The 18,522-nt window shown below is 36.6% G+C and overlaps 1 protein-coding gene across 2 annotated transcripts; it reads left to right on the top strand.

The window, feature by feature from the left end:
- Nucleotides 1–503: 503 nt before the first annotated feature.
- ATP6V0D2 (ATPase H+ transporting V0 subunit d2) lies at nt 504–18,115 on the top strand. 2 transcript variants are annotated; one of them, XM_042808781.1, is made up of 8 exons: nt 505–780; nt 5,726–5,897; nt 7,699–7,877; nt 10,090–10,169; nt 11,931–12,008; nt 15,364–15,540; nt 16,776–16,853; nt 17,386–18,115. In XM_042808781.1, exons 1-8 carry the CDS (start codon nt 651–653, stop codon nt 17,545–17,547), a joined length of 1,056 nt encoding a protein of 351 aa, XP_042664715.1. In that variant the 5' UTR covers nt 505–650; the 3' UTR covers nt 17,548–18,115. The 2 variants fall into 2 exon arrangements, with proteins under 2 accessions (XP_042664716.1, XP_042664715.1); XM_042808782.1 differs by lacking the exon at nt 15,364–15,540 and having other exon boundaries at nt 504–780.
- Nucleotides 18,116–18,522: the final 407 nt, after the last annotated feature.

Raw genomic sequence — 18,522 nt, 5'->3', positions numbered from 1 at the left:
GCACTGGGGACATGGTGTAACATTCACTGTAATTATTAGAAGAATCTTATAGTTTGCATACATATTTATGACAGCAATGGGCAGTAGAAAAGTTTGGCAAACTGTTTCTTAGTTAGGCAGATTGTTTTTTAAAGGCATACGCAGACACTCAAAAACTATGTGAGCCTGGAACAGGTTATGAGATACTTTTTTTCCTGTTCTGCAGTCGACTGCTTAAGTGTGGGATTGTTCTTGTTTCAACAGATATTCATAGATCATTTCCTGGTTGAAATGCCTTTAAAAATACATGAAAATATTGTCAAAGTTTTAAAACACTTTTTATATTCCAATCAGTATGCAGCATTTTTGCAATCAGAGTTTAAATCTTATATTCCATTTTTGGCTTCTCTTTCTTCAATAACAGACTAATTTTCTGGCTCTAGTAGGAGGGAGCTGGATTTACTTGGTGGCTGTTGTGTAAGCATCAACTATACTGGAACTATATAAAATAAGAGCGAGAAACAGGAAGAAACTAGTTGGTAAAACACAATCATAGGCTGGCAGGAAAGCAATGACTATTTGTCACTCCTTTCAAAGAGGAGGAAAACAGTTGGTGGCAAATACACAGTAACATTAAAAACCCAGCAGAGAGATTGAATCTCCTTTTCTCCATGCCTGGATACTCAGAGTTTTACTTCAATGTGGACCATGGCTACTTGGAAGGGCTGGTCCGAGGGTTCAAAGCCGGGATCTTGACTAGTGCAGACTATGTCAATTTAGCACAATGTGAGACATTAGAAGGTAAGTCTGCTGGCTTCTTTCGTTTAGGAGGAAATACTGTTCCTTGGACCGTTGAAGAATGGAAATGTTGGGAGCCTAATCTTAAAATGCAGACATAACCCTGATTTCCTTTTAAGAACTACTGTCATGTTTAAGCTAACAGATTTCAGTTGAAATTATTGTACAGGCTTGTATAGACTGTGATTTGCAAAGCAATGCAGATGATGGGGGGTTCTAGTTTACTGATAAGCTTGGAAATCTCATCCATAGATTTCCTACGGGCATTGGTAATCTCACAACTTTTAACAACTGTCCAGAACTGTGCAAGTATAGAAGTTTGGTATTATTTCAGATGGATAAATAGTTTGCAAAATCTTATTAAAAGCTCATGCTGAATTTCTCTATGAAAGATATAATTTTAGTACTTTATTACTTCATGAGTTCTAGGACAGTGGGGGTTGTTCTACTTACTCAGAAGAGGAAACTAGATGTCACAGAGGTAGAAAACATTATCAAGCTTAAAGAAAGAAAAGAAAAAGCTCTTTTTTTTTTTTTTTTTTCTTTTTTTTTTTTCCCAAGGTGACTTTGTCACAGTAATAAAAAGAACACACAGTAGTTTCCAAAACAGCTTTCTATGGCCAAGACTGGTCTCAGCCTGATGAAGACAGACTTGTGCTAGAATCAAATGACATACCCCTAGACACTTAGCAGGGAAAAATGCAACAACAAAAAAATCAATTTTCTAAAGGAACATGAAGTTTCTTTCCTTGACTTCAAATAATATCTACAATTGTACACTGAAATCATATCTACAATACAGAGATACTAGATTCATTTGAAAAAGGGGCAGCAAGAATTAATAAGCTCATTCTGTTTAGAGCTGCATTGTCTGAGCAGTGATATAGTAGAAGAAATGAGAAGTGCAGAGCCTGTTGACTCACACATACAACAGAGTTTTGAGGCTGTTTAAACTATTAAAATATAAACCTAGAAGGTTGCAAACCATTACTGTTCCAGATTAAAACAACTACATTTAAATAGATACGTGTGGGTATTTAGCTGTTAGCTGGATAAAATTCCTCACAGTCACAGTTAAAGAAGAGATTCTCAGTGCAGTCAGTAGGATCCAGAGACTTGTCAGCTGACCAAGTGCATGAGCCCTTTTCAGCTGATAAGCTGGAGGGCTGCATTAACTCTCCATTTCACAGAACAGCAGTTTGGACAAACACAATACATTTACTCTGATAATTGAAATGTATTCCCTTCCATTCCCTTCCCTTCCCATCCCTTCCCTTCCCATCCATGTATTTTAAAGATAAGCCTAGTGAAGCACTGGAACAGGTTGCCCAGAGAGGTGGAGGATGCCTCGTCCCTGGAGACACTCAAGGCTGCACTGGACCAGGCTCTGAGCACCTTGACTAGCTGTGGGTGTTCCTGTTCTTTGCAGGGGAGTTGGACTATGTAGCCTTTAAAGGTTCCTTCAAGACAAAAGGGAGACAAAAACAGCCAATTTCTATTTCTTTAATTTCTATGGTAATTAAAGACTCTACAGATAATCTTGATACTGTATTTAACAGTTAAATCAAGAGGCTATGTCCTGTGAATTTACACATGCTCCACAGAAAAGCTAATAGGACTTCAAACTTCTATAAAGAACAGGCTTCATTTTCTCTTCGGAGGAGCTCAGGAGAAGATGTCACCAAAGGCTCTACGAAGAAAAAAAGATCCTGACTTTTTCAATAAGACAAAACATAGAAAATTTAAAATATTATTAAAAGCATACTAGAAAATAATATTTTCCTATTCCATTCCCACAGAATTATTGTTCCTGTTCAACAGACAAGGAAAACTATTTTAAGTCATTTTACAGGAAAAATGTTTACAAACAGCAAGTAGTTTTATAACATTTCTGCGATATATGAACCTTCAATATTATGTGTTCAAAATCCTTTATGGGCTGATCACAACAGAGAGGTAATATCATTTTCTCATTAAGACTTAGAAAGAACAGTGACTTCTTTATTTTTTAACTTTCTTTTTTCTAATATTTATTCAGTTTTAGAATGCAAAAGTATTTTAGCAACAGAAAGAACAGCCTTCATCAACCTACCTAGAAGGGCATCTTTTGTAACTGCTTATCACTTTTTTTTTTCCATTCAGCTACAGAACACCTCTATCTTTATTATAGCATTTTCTACTTCTGTTAGCCAGACAGCAGGCTCCCATTAGTTATCACAGAATCATAGAATGGCCTGGGTTGAAAAGGACCATAATGATCATCTAGTTTCAATACCCTTGCTATGTGCAGGGTCACCAACCACCAGACCAGGCTGCCCAGAACCACATCCAGCCTGGCCTTGAATGCCTCTGGGATGGGGCATCCACAACCTCCTTGGGCAGCCTGTTCCAGTGTGTTTCACCCTACGTGTGAAAAACTTCCTCCTAGTATCTAATCTAAATCTCCCCTGTCTCGGTTAAAAATAATTCCCCCTTTCCTATCACTATCCACCCTCATAAACAGCCATTCCTCCTCCTGTTACACAATCCCTGTTATACAATACATACAGTGTATGCGCATCAGATCTTCTTTCCAATTAAAAGGTCCAGCATATGCATTAGTTCTGTAGTACTGTATCTTAAGTGTACCTAGAGTGCCTTCAATTCATGAATTCACATTGAGAGGTAATAAGCTTACACTGCTTTGTATTCTGTGGCATTGCACCAGACCACAAAAACAGGGCTAAGATTAAAATATTATAAATATTCTGAAACCAACAAGCAGAAACAGAATCAAAACCACCCCAAGTAAGCCATAAATAGAATAAAAAAGATCTTTTAATTTCAAAGTGGTTTTTATATCTCTAGAGAAGAAACCATAATGCCAGTACAGGAGAACCACAAGAGAAAAACAGAGGTTAGATCTTCACATCTGCTTGATAATCATGGGGAAAGTACAACAGTGAGAGGGAAAAAGTAGAGTGGCTTTGATATCACTGTGCCCTCTCAATTCGTGGCCACACAGAGAGGTGAAGAGGCCTTCAGCTTAACTTAGATATTCTTCTGGGCTTGTTTGAGTCAGTACTGTTTCCATGGAGCTGCCTTTTCAGTTTCAACTCTGTCTGGAAGCTCTGCAACATGGCACACTGCTAGCTTGGCCCTATGGCACCATCTGTTTCAAAAGGAAATGCTGCTGACACTCTTTGAAGTAGAACACAGGAGGTTTAAATCCAGTGCTTTCTTCTTTCCTTGACTTCTCGTGTGACAGAATGAATGCTTCTTTCTAGAATGTGCACTAAGTCACAGAAGGATAAGCAGTCCAGCTTTGCTCCCACCCCGATGAAGCAATGAGTTAATGAGTTGCCACGCTAAAACACCAGCATGCAGCGGCTGAAATAACAGCATAACTGAGACATGATGGCAGCTGGCTGTCACAGTTAGGAGTCACACAAGACTCTGTGTGCTTGATTCCAAGAGCTCGGACTAATGGTTGGTTCAACTTCTTGCAGGACTTTTCTATCCTAACCACACTCAACTTGAACTAGCCTCTCTCTGAGTATCAGTTCCCTTTTGACATAGATTCTGAAATTTCTGCTTAATTGTGGATGGAAGCCTGTACTGAAATTATCTTACAGTGGTGACATGACCTCTGTCTCTTGCAGGAAGATCTAGAGAAATGCTAATAGTTCCAGAGTACTAACAGAGCACAGCTGTCCTATCAAAACAGTGTGTTGTTGTAGTCACTGGAATGAGCTGAGGTGGCAGCAGAACCCACATACAAAGTTCTAAGGGTGATCTATCATAGTCTTAGTGCTATACTTAGGAAACAGAATTTGCAGTATACTAACATTTTTGCATGAAGTCTCAGTGTAAGCAACCTCACTGCATGCTAACAAAGTATACATATGGAGAACTAGGGGAGAGTAGTTACTATACAAATAAACACACACCTTACTGACTTCATATTTATAGACGCCTTTAATTCGGCCATTGTGAGTGTTGCTGTTCATTTCCCTAAACATCACTACAGTTTTTATCTGGAAATCTAACCATTAATTCTAAATCTTCATAATATTATATGTATTATAATACATAGTAGTTTTAATATAACATTTGAACATGATTACACAATATAGTAGGGCCTTTTCTAAAAGGAAGTGCTAAACCACTTTGAACACTAAGAACTGATTCATATCTTTCACTGTGGAAAATAGCTACCACAGGAAATTTATCAAATGACTTTTTTTTTTTTTTTTTTTTTTTTTGTTATAATAAAATCTTTCAACCTTGTTGCCTAATCAAGTATTTTTTTTTTTTTTTCCCAATTACCAGGGTTGAGAGCCCTGGCAGAATATGTCATGATAACCCAAGGTTTTGGAACAGTTTCTTAGGATCTATTGACAGCTACCACAGATCAGACAAAGCCAGAACAGAAAAGCTAAGGGAGTACAATTGTGCCCTTTCAAGCACTTTTCAGCAGAACTCATTTGGAGATGAGTCTAAGTCAGGAAAGATGTTTTCTCTCTTCTTCAGGCAGTTTGATGACACGAAATTTTAGTCTTACACAGGATTTCAATGATTCACAAGAAAACTGAAGATCTTAAGCCACAGGATGATTCCCAATGTTATTTAACAGTCCATAGGAGGACAAACCAAGACACATTATAATGATGCAATAGAGGCATCCTGAAAAAATCTTTAAAATCAAAACAATGAACAAAGCTAACTGGGAAGGAGCTAGAGAAAGCAGTAATTAACACTGTGCCTCGTGTAACTGTTAATTAAATTTACTAGTAAGATTTCCAAAAAGGTGTCAACTTTCTTGTGGCAACGAGTCTTACAAGTAGAAGGCAATATCACTTGAAAAGACCCTTCATATGAAAATAGAATCTTACAAATGAACATGTTAAAAGTTATTTGGTTCGTAACAATGTAGTGAGAGTTTATTCTTCCTTGAATCTAATTCCAGATCTGAAGTTACATCTACAGACGACAGACTATGGCAACTTCCTGGCTAATGAGTCTGGTCCTCTCACTATTTCCACCATTGATGATAAACTGAAAACAAAGCTGCTCACGGAATTTCATTACTTCAGAAACCATGCTTTTGAACCACTCACTACTTTTCTGAATTTTATCACGTAAGTAATGTTACCACATTGCTTAAATTATACATCCAAAGCAAAAACACAGCTTCAGGTTAAAACAGTGTAAACACATCTTCCTGGAACTTGCATTAAATTGCAAAACAGTGAAATTACTTTGATACAGTAATATTTACATACTGTATTTGCTAATGCATGTTCTGAAAATAAGTATACTAATTTTAAAGGACACAAAAACAGCAGACTCTTTACTGTGTATGGGGTCTGGAGTAGTGGTTGAGATTGAGAAAAACTATTGTTATTTTCAAATGCCTTTTAATTCAGAAATTAACATTGCAAAATTTAAGTTTGTGAGGGTGATTAACGAAAGACTAACAATTTCCAGCACAGCGATTTAATTCCTAGGAATATGCTAAGTTCTAGAATTTGTTTAAAGGAGGAAAGGGCACACCTTATACCTACCATACTTCTTATACCATTTGAACACTGAAATAACAACTTGCTGCATACAGCAAGGTTCTTAAATCCAAGTTTAAAAGCACAAGTGCTGTTTGAAGCCAAATGAAGAGAAAGTTCTGATCTCCCTCCAGTTATAAACAGACAAAACTTTTAAATAAATGACTTAACATTAAGGAAAGAATGGGGTTCTGCTTTATAACAGCGTAACAACTAGGATAATCACCAGGATATTTTACTTAACTGTTTACTCCCCTTGATCTTCTGACAAGATCACTAAAATGTTCAGCTTACTTTATCATAACACTAAAATAAACTACCATCACTCTTTTTTTGTTGCTTATGTACAAATGTAACTAATCCTTTTCCAGCTATTATGCCAACAGGATACTAAAGACAGCCCTGGGACAGGTACAACTTCTACCCATACAATATTTAGGTTTTGCTTCAGAGAAATGAAAGTGAAAATGACAGCTTTTTCCTCATATTGATTAACATGCATATGTACACATGTACATACACTCTGCCCACAGCAACTTGTGATGATGATGGAGACAGTAGTTCAAGATATGTAGCAAAACCATTGAACTCCAGTGAACTACGTATCACAGATCCTTGAGTTCCGCCACAGACTTTGTGTGGCATCATGTTAGTCTCTGTGTGTGTCTCTAGCTGTGTTCTGAACTAATAACGCAAGCTGAAGAGCAGTATCCTTGTTACAATTGTCCCAAGGGAATGGCTTTCGAATTTCCATTTCTGAGTTGCTGACAAAACTCTTAACAGTCTCTGACAGTAACACTAGCAAGAAATTCATAGAAAACTTCTACTGAAAATTTTTAGCAATAAAGAAGAAAATCGTAATAACCTCTACACGGTTTCCTCTTTTTAAAGCTGGGAGAGAAGAAAGATTGGTCCAGCTACCTGGATTCTGCAGTTTTAGTGCCTAGATTCTTGTGCACTCTATCCAGATGCTCTCTATAACAAAATCCCAAACTAGAGAAGCTGCTTAGTTGGATGTTTTATGTTTTGATACCATGTGTTGTCACTTATTGTATCAAATCTACATTTCATAGCTGCTATGCTTATTATATTCATGTTTCTGCTTCCTTTTTTTTTTTTTTTTTTTTTTTTAAAGCATCTTTTGCATATCAATCACGTGGTTTAAAATTAAAACTGGGTCAGACAGTTTGCTATTTAAAAACTTCAGATTTTGACAAATGAGATGGTGATAACAAGTGAAAGTACAGACCTGCAAATACTATGGTCATTTCTGTCTTCAGTGTCTTCACTAATTTTGAAAAATTTGGCTTTTATATTTTTTCAACACAAAATTCATTATAAAGCTAACGTTCATTTATTTTATTTTTTCTTTCACATACAGATACAGCTACATGATTGACAATGTAATTCTTCTAATAACTGGCACATTACACCAGCGACCCATAGCTGAACTTGTTCCCAAGTGTCATCCACTGGGAAGTTTTGAGCAAATGGAAGCAGTCAGCATTGCCTCAAACCCCACTGAGCTGTTCAATGCAATTTTGGTTGACACACCATTAGGTAGGAATACTAAATTATTTCTTATTTGCTTCTTGAAACTCCTAATTTTGTATTCTTAAGAACAGCTGAGATCAATTAATGTGTTTTCCATTGGATGAGCTGTGTTTTGGTAACAAGAAACGTACAATAAATAACTGGCTAATAAACAGGATCAAGTTCTTCGGGTGGGTGTGCAAGACATTTTCTGGCAACATTTATTAACAACTTCTATATCAACCTTGGGAAATAGACACAAAGAAAACATGCTACTCAAGAAGAGTAATGGATATCCTTTATACGCAAGTACAGCTGCTGATTTACAGCATCTAGATTTTTATTTCAACACCTGCATCTATAATTAAAACACGTAAGATGAAATCTTGCCTATCCCTCACTAAGGAGCAAGGAACAGACAGCTACTAATAAATATTAGATGTTGTGTTAGAATCTAAAATCTCTCTCCTGAGGATTTGGGCATTATTAAAGCACAGAGACAATCCCATCCTGAAGGAGTAAATCTAAAGGCAGAGCAGAGCAATGGTTTGGAACATTGCATTCAGAAATTGGGCTGAAATTTTACTCAAAGTGCAGCAGCAGCTGCTGTTGGGAAGGATACAGATAAGATGGATCTGAATGGATTTGACCATAGAAGAAAGAACTGCATACCCTCATCTTGAGTACTGTATGTGGTTTTGTGTCCTGTTGCCCAACCAGGTGTGGTGGGATGCTGGGTTGGCCTCAGGTAACAGCCAGACTCCCACCCAGCTGCTTGTTCTCTCACTACCTCCAATGGGATGGGGGAAGAAAATGAAAAATATTGTTGTTGTACACAAAATAGATCAACTCTCTGAAAACTAATATATTGCCATTTATGTAGGTTTAACTCATGATTTGAGCATTAGAAAGAAACAAAAAATATACAGACATTTAAACACTTACGAAAATCACCTTTCTTCCTCCTTTCCCAATCCCTAGCCCCAGACCTTTCCCTTTTCTCCAAATTAGTCCAGTCCCTCCAACAAGGCAGTGAAAGACATGGGCAGGGGTGATGGTCAATACATGGTGCTTTTTCTGTAGCTTCTTCTTTCTCACACATCTTTGGCTCCCAGATTGGCTTTTCACAGGCTACAGCTGCTGTTAGGAGCATCTGCTCCAGTGCACACTCTCCATAAGGGTCAGAGAATATCTGCTTCAGAGACATGGATGTGAGGCACCGGCACAGGCTGCCCAGAGAAGCTATAGATGCCCTGTCCCTGGAGGTGTTCAAGGCCAGGTTTGATGAGGCCCTGTGCAGCCTGATCTGTTGGATGGTAACTCTGCTGTGGCAGGAGATTGGAACTAGATGGATCATGTTTAAGGTCCCTTCCAACCTAAGCCATTCTGAGATTCTATGATTCTATGACATGGGGCAAGTCCTTCTCCTCTTCCAACCATGGTGTTCCCCTGCAGTTTCTCACTCTTTGATCCCTTCTCCACGCTCAGTCCAATATTTTTCTCCCCTTTCTTAAGCATGTTTTCACAATGAAAAAGGGAGACCTCAAAACTTGGCCAGACTCACATGCTCCCCCTGAACACAATCTTGTTGCCAGTGTCTGAGGCAGTATAGCACTGGCTAGCCCCACTGATGTGAGAGATTGGCATACCTTTGCCAGTTATGAATATACTATTTTTAAGAGGCCCAGCCACACGAATAAACTGCATCCCCTGCCTGCCAGTTCGAAAGCTAGCTCTTCACACAGTTCTAGCAGAGGACTTGAATCTGTGCATAGTCAAGGTCAAAGACTGCATTCCTTTCTAGTTGCATCCTGTTGCTCTTGTGTCTCTGACAAACATACTGAAGGAAGAGGTAAACTAGGAAAGAGGACTCACCTTAACAAATGCAGAATACCTGCAAGATTTAGGTTAAAAGTTATCTTTCACATCCCCACTAGAAAATCTCCCTAATGACAAAACCATCTACTTCAGAGAAGATTAGGGCTTTCATTAACATTTCCCATCTGATGATCTTGGGAGATGTGGACTCTGGCTGCTGCACTGATTCCCTTTGCAACAGATTGTCATTAGAGAGGAGGGAATAAGGGGATAAGGAGAAAATGAAGAGGATTTCTCTTCCTCTTTCTTATACAACAGAAATGTAATACTTTTGCTCACACACTGGTAAATGGCAATGGACAAGAGTTGCATATTATCAGCACGTGCATTTATACTGCAATGTAATAAACTCTTCTTTTAGCTGCTTTCTTTCAAGACTGCTTGTCTGAAAATGACCTGGATGAAATGAACGTTGAAATAATGCGCAACAAACTGTACAAGGCAAGTTCTTGCAACATAATAATAATACTCAGCATTTTAAAAGCATCTTACAAAAGGAGGTCAGTATCATTAACCCTGTTTTATGGATGTGGAAATTGAAGCATGGCGAGATGAAGCAAGCTGCCTAAGGTCACCTGGCTGATGGCAAGTCTGGGAATTGATTCTAGCTCCTCTGATTTCTACTCCAGTGTTTGGAGAGATTTTGAAAGTTGGGTCTGCTTCAAAATTCTAATTTAATATCTCATTAATGAAAATGCTCTAGATGTCAGATGAATATCCGGATGCTTTTGTTTATGCATTTATCCTCCAAATGCCACTGAACTGTTATCTCCTACCTGATCCTAGGCAGCCTTTTGGCTAGCATTTATGTTTATTTATAAACGGTAGATGTGATCTGAAAATGTGTAATTGATTTGAGTCTAGAGTGCATTTTTTTAAATTTTCATTCATTTTTTAAATTATATTTAGACTTGTTACAACATACTGCTGTAAGGATGTGCATCTAATTTGTGCCTTGTGATTTCAAGGTACTTTCCAAATATTAGAACACAGGTCAATAATCTCATGCTTGTCTCTTTAAGGGTTATATATATTTCATTGTTAGTGGTTCCACCCAGCACATTCTCTCTGATTTCATTTTTGTCTTTCACAGTGGATGCCTCAGACTGCAGGAAGTAATCCTACAGTGATCTGATTGAAATTAAGCGGGGAAAGAAAAAATACTTTTGTTTTTCTTACAAATGATATTTCAGAATTCCCAATACAATATTTCATTCTCAAATAGTCTGCTCCTTTAATTCATGACAAGATCAGTTACTAATAAATTAGGCACTTCCTCTGTTTTTTTATGTACAGATTTGATTCACATTTACTGTGTGGATGACCATACATTCACACTTACTAAAACTAACTTTTTTTTTTTTTTCCTTTTCTAAGTATCAGGGGATCACTATGCAAACACTTTTAAATTATTAATATATCCTTTCTCCTCTGCTTCAGCTATCAGTGCAATCAATTATATTTCAGCTATATTGTCAGGGAGCACTATACACAACCTAACACAAAATTCCAAGCAGCAGATCCCCCTGAGACGTCTCTACTTAAAAATCACTTAATTGCATCGATACTGACAGTTTCTCTGCATGAGATTGTGTGACAAACATACTTTGATGACAAACTGTTTCCTAAGACGGTATTTTGGAGGAAAGGGAGACAAAAGGAACAACTCTATGAGATACTTCAGGTCCTTCCTGCTCAGGTATACTGAAGTGGGTGCAAAGGACTGAACCCTCAGTGGACCCGAGGGCTATACAGATTGGTATTACGTAAGCTTTATACACTGTTCTGTTCTAATCCAGGGTTTTGAAGCGTAGAGCGGTAGGGATTAATTTGTGTATTCTCATAGTGCTGGCCCAACAGCCATGGCATATACCCAAATCCCTTCCTCCACAGTATAAATGCAGTTTCATTCGGCCATCTGCTTATTATGCAGTAGAAATTCAATGGAGCTAAAGAACATTATTTAGAGAGCAAAGAAAGCATAATGTTTGTCTGAAAACATCTTTTAAAAACATTTAAACATGTAGTAAGAATAAAATAATTTAATTTAAATATTAAATCCAGCAAATCAAGCACATACTCAAATTTAAATTAACAGGAAGAATTACGAAAGTTAACAGAAGAATTTTAAAATGAGATTTGTGACTACGTGGTCTAGGTCTTAAGTTGCATTTAAAATATTTCTCTGCTCCTGTTATGTAGTCTTATCTTGAGGCATTCTACAAGTTTTGCGAAAAACAAGGAGGTACTACAGCAGAAATAATGAAACCTATTCTTGAGGTAAGAATAAAATTAACTCTATGTGCATTGAAGTGCTCCACAGTGCTTTCATAATTAATTCACTTTGCTTTTCTTGCTCCTTTTCTCTCCATCTGCAAAGCTATTTGTCAAATGTTTGAATAATAACTGTTTTGCTGTGATATATCCTAGATGTACTCTTTATTCTAAAATGATTTTCACATCTTGACTAGAGAAACTAGTCCAGGGAGGAGGGAGCCTCAGTTGTTATTCTTCTACAACAGAGAGCAGAACAAATTCATTTCACCAGCCCCGAGTATTGCCCCTTACCATTTTTCTGTATAATGTAGAAATACTAAAACTAAAGGAGCACTTACATTTCCTAGCTCAAAACTGAACACGGTGTACCTACCTTCCAGCATTAATGTATATTTATTAATTAATTATCTTTACATTTAATGGTGCCATCATTTTTGTTTACTCTTTCATGAAAATTAATGGTTGAAGTTAGAGTTGAGTGACCTTTGGATCTACTGTCATGCAGAAAATTCCAGGATTTATTTTTAACTCAATTCAGAAAAGTTTAATATTTAATTTTTTCCTTGACATACAGCATTCCCAACCTCCTATTCCCCAAAGCATACCTGCAGCATAGGAAATGCTATTGTCTTATCTTGTTATTGTAGAAAAAAAAAGATGAATAAATTCCTAAAATGAAGTTCTCAGCATTCAGCTTAATTTTTCCCCCATGGTTTATCATAACTGTTTGCAATGTTTCAGACTGGCAGAACACTACCACAAGCAGCCCAGAGAGTTTGTGAAGTGTCCACTGGAGACATTCAGAACCTGCCTAGACACTTTCCAGGCTGACCTACTGTAGGGAACCTGCTTTAGCAGGGAGGTTGCACTAGATGACCTCCAGAGGTCCCTTCTAATCCCTAAAATTCTGTGATTCTGTGATTCCTGTACGGTTTTATTTCCGGATCAGCAAAACTTATACCCTGGAAAGTGACCGAACAAAATTCATTGAGATCTTACAATTTCACACAAAAAGCTTGCATGATGGGAAAAAGATAACCTGGGAGCTCATTTCTGATGGAAAAATGAGTCTAAATTATGTCTTAAGAAATAATGTGCTGATGTGAGAATGCAATCTCATATTTTATTTAACCATTTCATAATGTTTTTGGTTATGTTCTAAAGAAAATATCCTTAATTAAGTTAAACTGATAAGAAATTAAATGTTGCAACTATTCCTTTTCTGAAAAATAAAAATTAAGAGAGTGGTTGCAGAGTTAAAGACAGGTCCCAGTGTATTCACATTTTGCATCAAATTCATTTTTAGCTAGACACTCACGCTGAGGTAAGATTATTGATGGAAAACAGGTTGAGCATATTGTTAAACTCTCCATATACCAGTGGTAACAGTTTGGTCTGTGATAAGCTTCTCAAATTGTAATATCAGCCAGCAGGATAAAATTTCTCTAGATTTCCTTTTTATCACATTTTAGTAATCTGAAGGCAAGCTGTTCAGTTTAGAAAAAGTCAAAGTTTAATTACTCAAGATAATACATGTTATCTATTCTGACCCTGTGAAAATGAGGTAGCTGTATTTAATTCCTCAGCTTCTTGACCATCAGTCATGGGACTAACCATTCACACTAAAACACTGGTGATCTCTTTTCTTTGGGCAACATGCACTGCTTGTTTAGCCCTGCATCTCGCAATAAACTGTGGGACTGCACTGTAGCTAGTGTTAGGCATGTTGGAAAGACACCACACATTCTCGGATAGCAGACACACACTTTCAGTTCTCCATAGGGAAATGAAGCAATTTGCAAATGGTCATCCTGTAACCCTATCTTTACTTGCAGCAATGAAACTAAAGTCTAAAGTCACTAAAGTCACTGAATAGCTGCCTCATGGCATTTCATATTCACTATGAAGAATTTCATGTGCCAATAATTAGCTAAATTGAAAGGTCTAGATTGATCCTGCAAATTTCCTCAAGTTGGAAACCACCAGGACTATGACCCAAGCCCAGTAGCATTATTTGTAGTTGCACAGGAGAATGTTTTCCAACAAAACATTACAAATCTAACAGCTAAATTCTATGTGGCTTTGATAGGTTAAAAAAGAAAAGCATTCATCCTTCCACAAAACAGCTTGAGTAGGGCTGATATTCCTGTTCATATTAATAAGGAAAGTCAAATTCGGCCCAGTTATTCATTAGCTAGAAAACTTTTCAAGCACACTTCTTTTCTTCTCATTATTTCTGTATTGTTTATTCATTTTCCTTATTCTGAAGTCAGTGCCAGAGGGCACTTGGGTCCCTGTTACAATATGTTCCAGTACACAGGAGTAGGAACTAGGAATATGTGCTTAACTGGTAAATTTTTTGAACAGTGTTGCAATGGCATGTGTCAGTTGTATTCAACAGAAAAGTGTACTTTTCTGCTCAAAAGAGTTCAAAAGTTCACAGCTCAAGAAATGTTGCAAGCTGCCTAAAATCTCTGAATGCTTATTTTCACTCAGAAGTGTATCATGTGTAATCAATGTTCTTAGAAGATAAAGAAAAAAAAGAAAATCATAGCCTGTTCAGATCTCGACAGAAGAACAGATTTTAATCAGACAGAATTGAGAAAGATAAATTTAATTTCCCATATTTTTAATTCATATTGTATGAATTAAAGTTATGGCAGGTCACATTTTGGTTATACAAAAGAAGAACCCAGGACCTAAGCATTAGAATGACTTTCAGTCCGCTGCAGGGAAAATACAGATACTAGAGAACTATAGATTAGATACTTCTAACCCTGATAGAAGGAATATAGCTCTTGTTTCTCTGCATTAAAGATTAACTGTTACTTGAAACACTTGAAAACTTTAACTTACCTAGTAAACAGCCCCCTTCACTGAATTAAATTATTGTTTTAAATATGTGCATCCAGAAATTCCAGAAATTCCCAAAATTTCCATTCAACTTTTACTCTCAACAGCACTCAGAGTTATTCCAGAACAGTACAGTTGACTATTGATCCTTATGTGCAGTATTATTATTTCTAAGAATATTATTTCAAAATTCCAAAGGATCTGTAGGGAGATTTTTCATTGCCAGCATCTTGTCATGTAAGTAGGGGAAGGAGGAAATAGCAGTGTTGATATTTTCAGAACAAAATTCACAGAATAAAAGCTGTGTTTGCAAAACACTGTTTGATTTTCTAGTTAAAATTTAACAACTATTTGCAATCTAGAATTTCCAATTTGTAAAATAAGATGTTTCTAATAAACAATTTTCTTTCTTAAGTTTCCATAGTTTTGCTCACTAAAAAAATACCCTCCTTTATTTTGCAATGGCGTCTCTAGCAACACGTTATTCTTTGTTTCACACATTAAGTTTGAAGCAGATAGACGTGCCTTTATCATCACTATTAATTCATTTGGCACTGAGCTGAGTAAAGAAGACAGAGAGAAGCTATATCCAACCTGTGGAAAACTCTATCCAGAAGGCTTACATCTGTTGGCCAATGCAGATGACTATGAGCAAGTGAAGTGTGTTGCAGATTACTATGCAGTAAGTAATCTAATTTTCTGAAACAAAGAATGAATATACAAAAACTTAACATCTTTTCACATCAACAAAATTGTAATGAAAGTTCACATAGGCATTTGATATGATTACACAGGGTAACTTGCTATCCTAGTGCAATACAAAGTTCTTCTTACCACGTTAAATGCTATCATATCATATCCTAATAAACAAAGCTGTTCTTGATTCTTAACTCTCCTCAAACAGAGGTTCACTTCAGAGTTGCTGCCCCCAAGATATTGGAGCAAAAGCTTAAGTCGTTTTAAAATAAGTAGATCAAACAATTCTTGTCAGTCGTGACTGCAACCTGATTTATTGCTAGGGTACTGTAAAAACAAAATGTGTTTCTAAAATCTCTAAATTGCTGATTGAATCAAATTAGATGGAGTTAGTTAATATTGATTAAGCTATGGCTGTTATTAAAGATGACCCAATATGAAGCGCTTTATGAAATAAGTGTGGTGCTCTGATTAAGTTACCTCAAGGTAGGCACACAAAACAAAATTATGTTCAATCTACAGCTTTTTCTATATCCGTTCCTGTGCATGATGATAGTGTGTGTTAGAAATGTGTCACCATGTCTCTGTGATAAAAAACATCTATTCATGTGATGGTGAGATATTTAGCTGAATTTGGGAAACCTTGACATAGATCTGTGTTGCACTGTTACTTTATTGGAAAAACAAAACAAACAAGGGGAGAAGAAAATCACACAGAATGGTAACACATCTGAAGCAAAGTCAAACATGTCTGTGCAGAATATTACAGCATTACATGTCAAATCGGTGGATTTTGGTACAACATTAATGAAGATGAGTTAAATCCATCTGACTACTGGAAATAAAATGATCAGCTGTGGGAGGATCAGAGTTCAGGGTCTGGCTCCATTTACAAATCTGGCTTGGATGGTTACTATTTGTACAAGAAGTTTAGTGCTCTCTATCCAAAGGACTGAAAGGTCATGTGTCATTCTGCAAACAGTCTCTTTTAGTACCTTGAAGAAATTACCTTAAGTAATAGTAAATGACAGCAAGAAAAGCAAGACACCCTGTTTTGATTTTGGTGACTATATAATTTTAAGTTTTGATTTATAGAAAATTTCAGTCTATACCCAAGTTCTATAAAGAAAGATAACTTAATGTAGTTTAATTAATAAATCAATGAATTGCACAGAATACAAAAGTATCTTGTTTCCATTGGGTGGATGTTTGTGTTTCTAGGAATACAAGGCTGTGTTTGAAGGTGTAGGGAATGACAGTGGAGAAAAGACACTTGAAGATGCATTTTTTGAACATGAGGTAAGAGGTTCTAATCATATTGTATTAAAGTGTAAGTTACCCCTGTGGAATAACATTTAAAGCAATAATGACGTACTATGCTTTTGATTCTACCTTACTGCATCATTCTGCTTTGTAATCAAAACCAGAATTGCTATGGCTGTCAACTTTCCAATGAAATAAAATAGAAGAATTTAACTTTTCAAATATAATAAATCCCAGGACATTCTTTTGAAGAATAGTTATAGAACTGTCAGTTCTGATAGCCTATCCAAAGCCCATCTCATATAAACTGCTTAATGAAACGTCCTTTAAATAGTCTATTGAATAAGTTATTTCATCATAGCTTTTTATTTACCTGCAATGCTGCTGTAGTCTGTTACCAAAACTAATCCAGAGATGATGTGTCAATTATTTTTCTACTTAGGAGTTTCCTATGTACAGTTGTGATTGCAAAGTTACACAGAAATTTTGATGATGAAAACTACCATCTAAAAATCACACTTGCCTTCTTTAATATTTTATCGTAATGCTTATTTAATCTTTTCCACAGACAAAGCTGAATGTGCTTGCATTCAACAATCAGTTTCACTTTGGAGTATTTTACGCCTATATAAAGTTAAAGGAGCAAGAATGCAGAAATATTGTATGGATTGCCGAATGCATTTCTCAAAGACACAGAACCAAAATTAATAACTACATTCCAATTTTCTAAATCTGAGAATTTATAATGCTGCACTGCCTGAAAAGAAGTACTTGTTCAAATAAAAGAAGAAAAATCATATTTTAAAATTTAACTATTATGATTTTAACTGTAATGCTAATCTTCCTTCTACATAACAACATGACAAAACAGTAATATAATTAGAGATATAAGTGTGAGGAAGTGTTAATGGGCTCTTTCATAGTTTTTGTTGATAGGTTTGTTCCCCACTGCGACCAGTTTAATTTAACAAATCAATAAAAACTCTCTGCAAGGTCTTGTATGCATATTCTTTCTCTGCTGTGGAAGTAATTCTTATGCCAAAGAAGTTTGTAAAGCTTAACTTTGGCTTAACTTTAAACAAAGTATTCAAAAGACAGAACACTATTTCTACCTCACACATATGGTCTTCTTCATGGCAGACAAGATTCCATGAAGAATGTACTACACCAACGGGATAAACTTTAGGGCTACTCTGAGATTCCCCTCAAGGAATCTCAAGAGCAAACTTCCTGAACCTTTGTAACTGTGACCTGTTGCTGAAGTTAAATCTAAATAAACAATTGGGATGCCACAAGCATATCTTCATTTTCTCCTTTATGGATCACATGAGGTGCACTGTGTCAAGCACTGAGTGTCTGATCTACTTCGTAACAACTCAGTTACCTCCTCCCACCACACCTAAGACACCGTCTTTGTGTGAGCACCAGGGCAGATTATGAAACATGAATGAAAATATCAGCCAAGTCTGTATCGGTTTTACATCAGGCACAAACAACATCAGCTCTGAGCTATTTGAGGAACTGGCTAAGATCAGTATCTAAAAATAGAGAGAACAGTTGAAGCCTGATTGTTGAAGGACAAGATTAATTCTGCAGAAGAAAAATTAAGGAATTTGAAAGCCACATCAACATTCTGCCTTCATATTCATACTTCATACTCATTCAAGAAGTTCACCCTCTTGTCTTTGAAACAGCCCTCACCTCG

The sequence above is a fragment of the Centrocercus urophasianus genome, unplaced genomic scaffold (genome assembly GCF_019232065.1).
Source record: "Centrocercus urophasianus isolate 14NV4802_14NV808 unplaced genomic scaffold, USGS_Curo_1.0 seq_11, whole genome shotgun sequence".
Classification (NCBI taxonomy): Eukaryota; Metazoa; Chordata; class Aves; order Galliformes; family Phasianidae; genus Centrocercus; species Centrocercus urophasianus.
This window is presented reverse-complemented; position numbering and strand designations above follow the sequence as displayed.

What these genes read in the sequence shown, in the direction of transcription:
- ATP6V0D2 (XM_042808781.1), top strand. Translation starts at nt 651, where the DNA reads ATGCCTGGATACTCAGAGTTTTACTTCAATGTGGACCATGGCTACTTG. An exon ending in GTGTTGCAGATTACTATGCA is followed by an intron (nt 15,541 to 16,775) that starts GTAAGTAATCTA and finishes TTGTGTTTCTAG; the next exon opens with GAATACAAGGCTGTGTTTGA. An exon ending in ATGCATTTTTTGAACATGAG is followed by an intron (nt 16,854 to 17,385) that starts GTAAGAGGTTCT and finishes TCTTTTCCACAG; the next exon opens with ACAAAGCTGAATGTGCTTGC.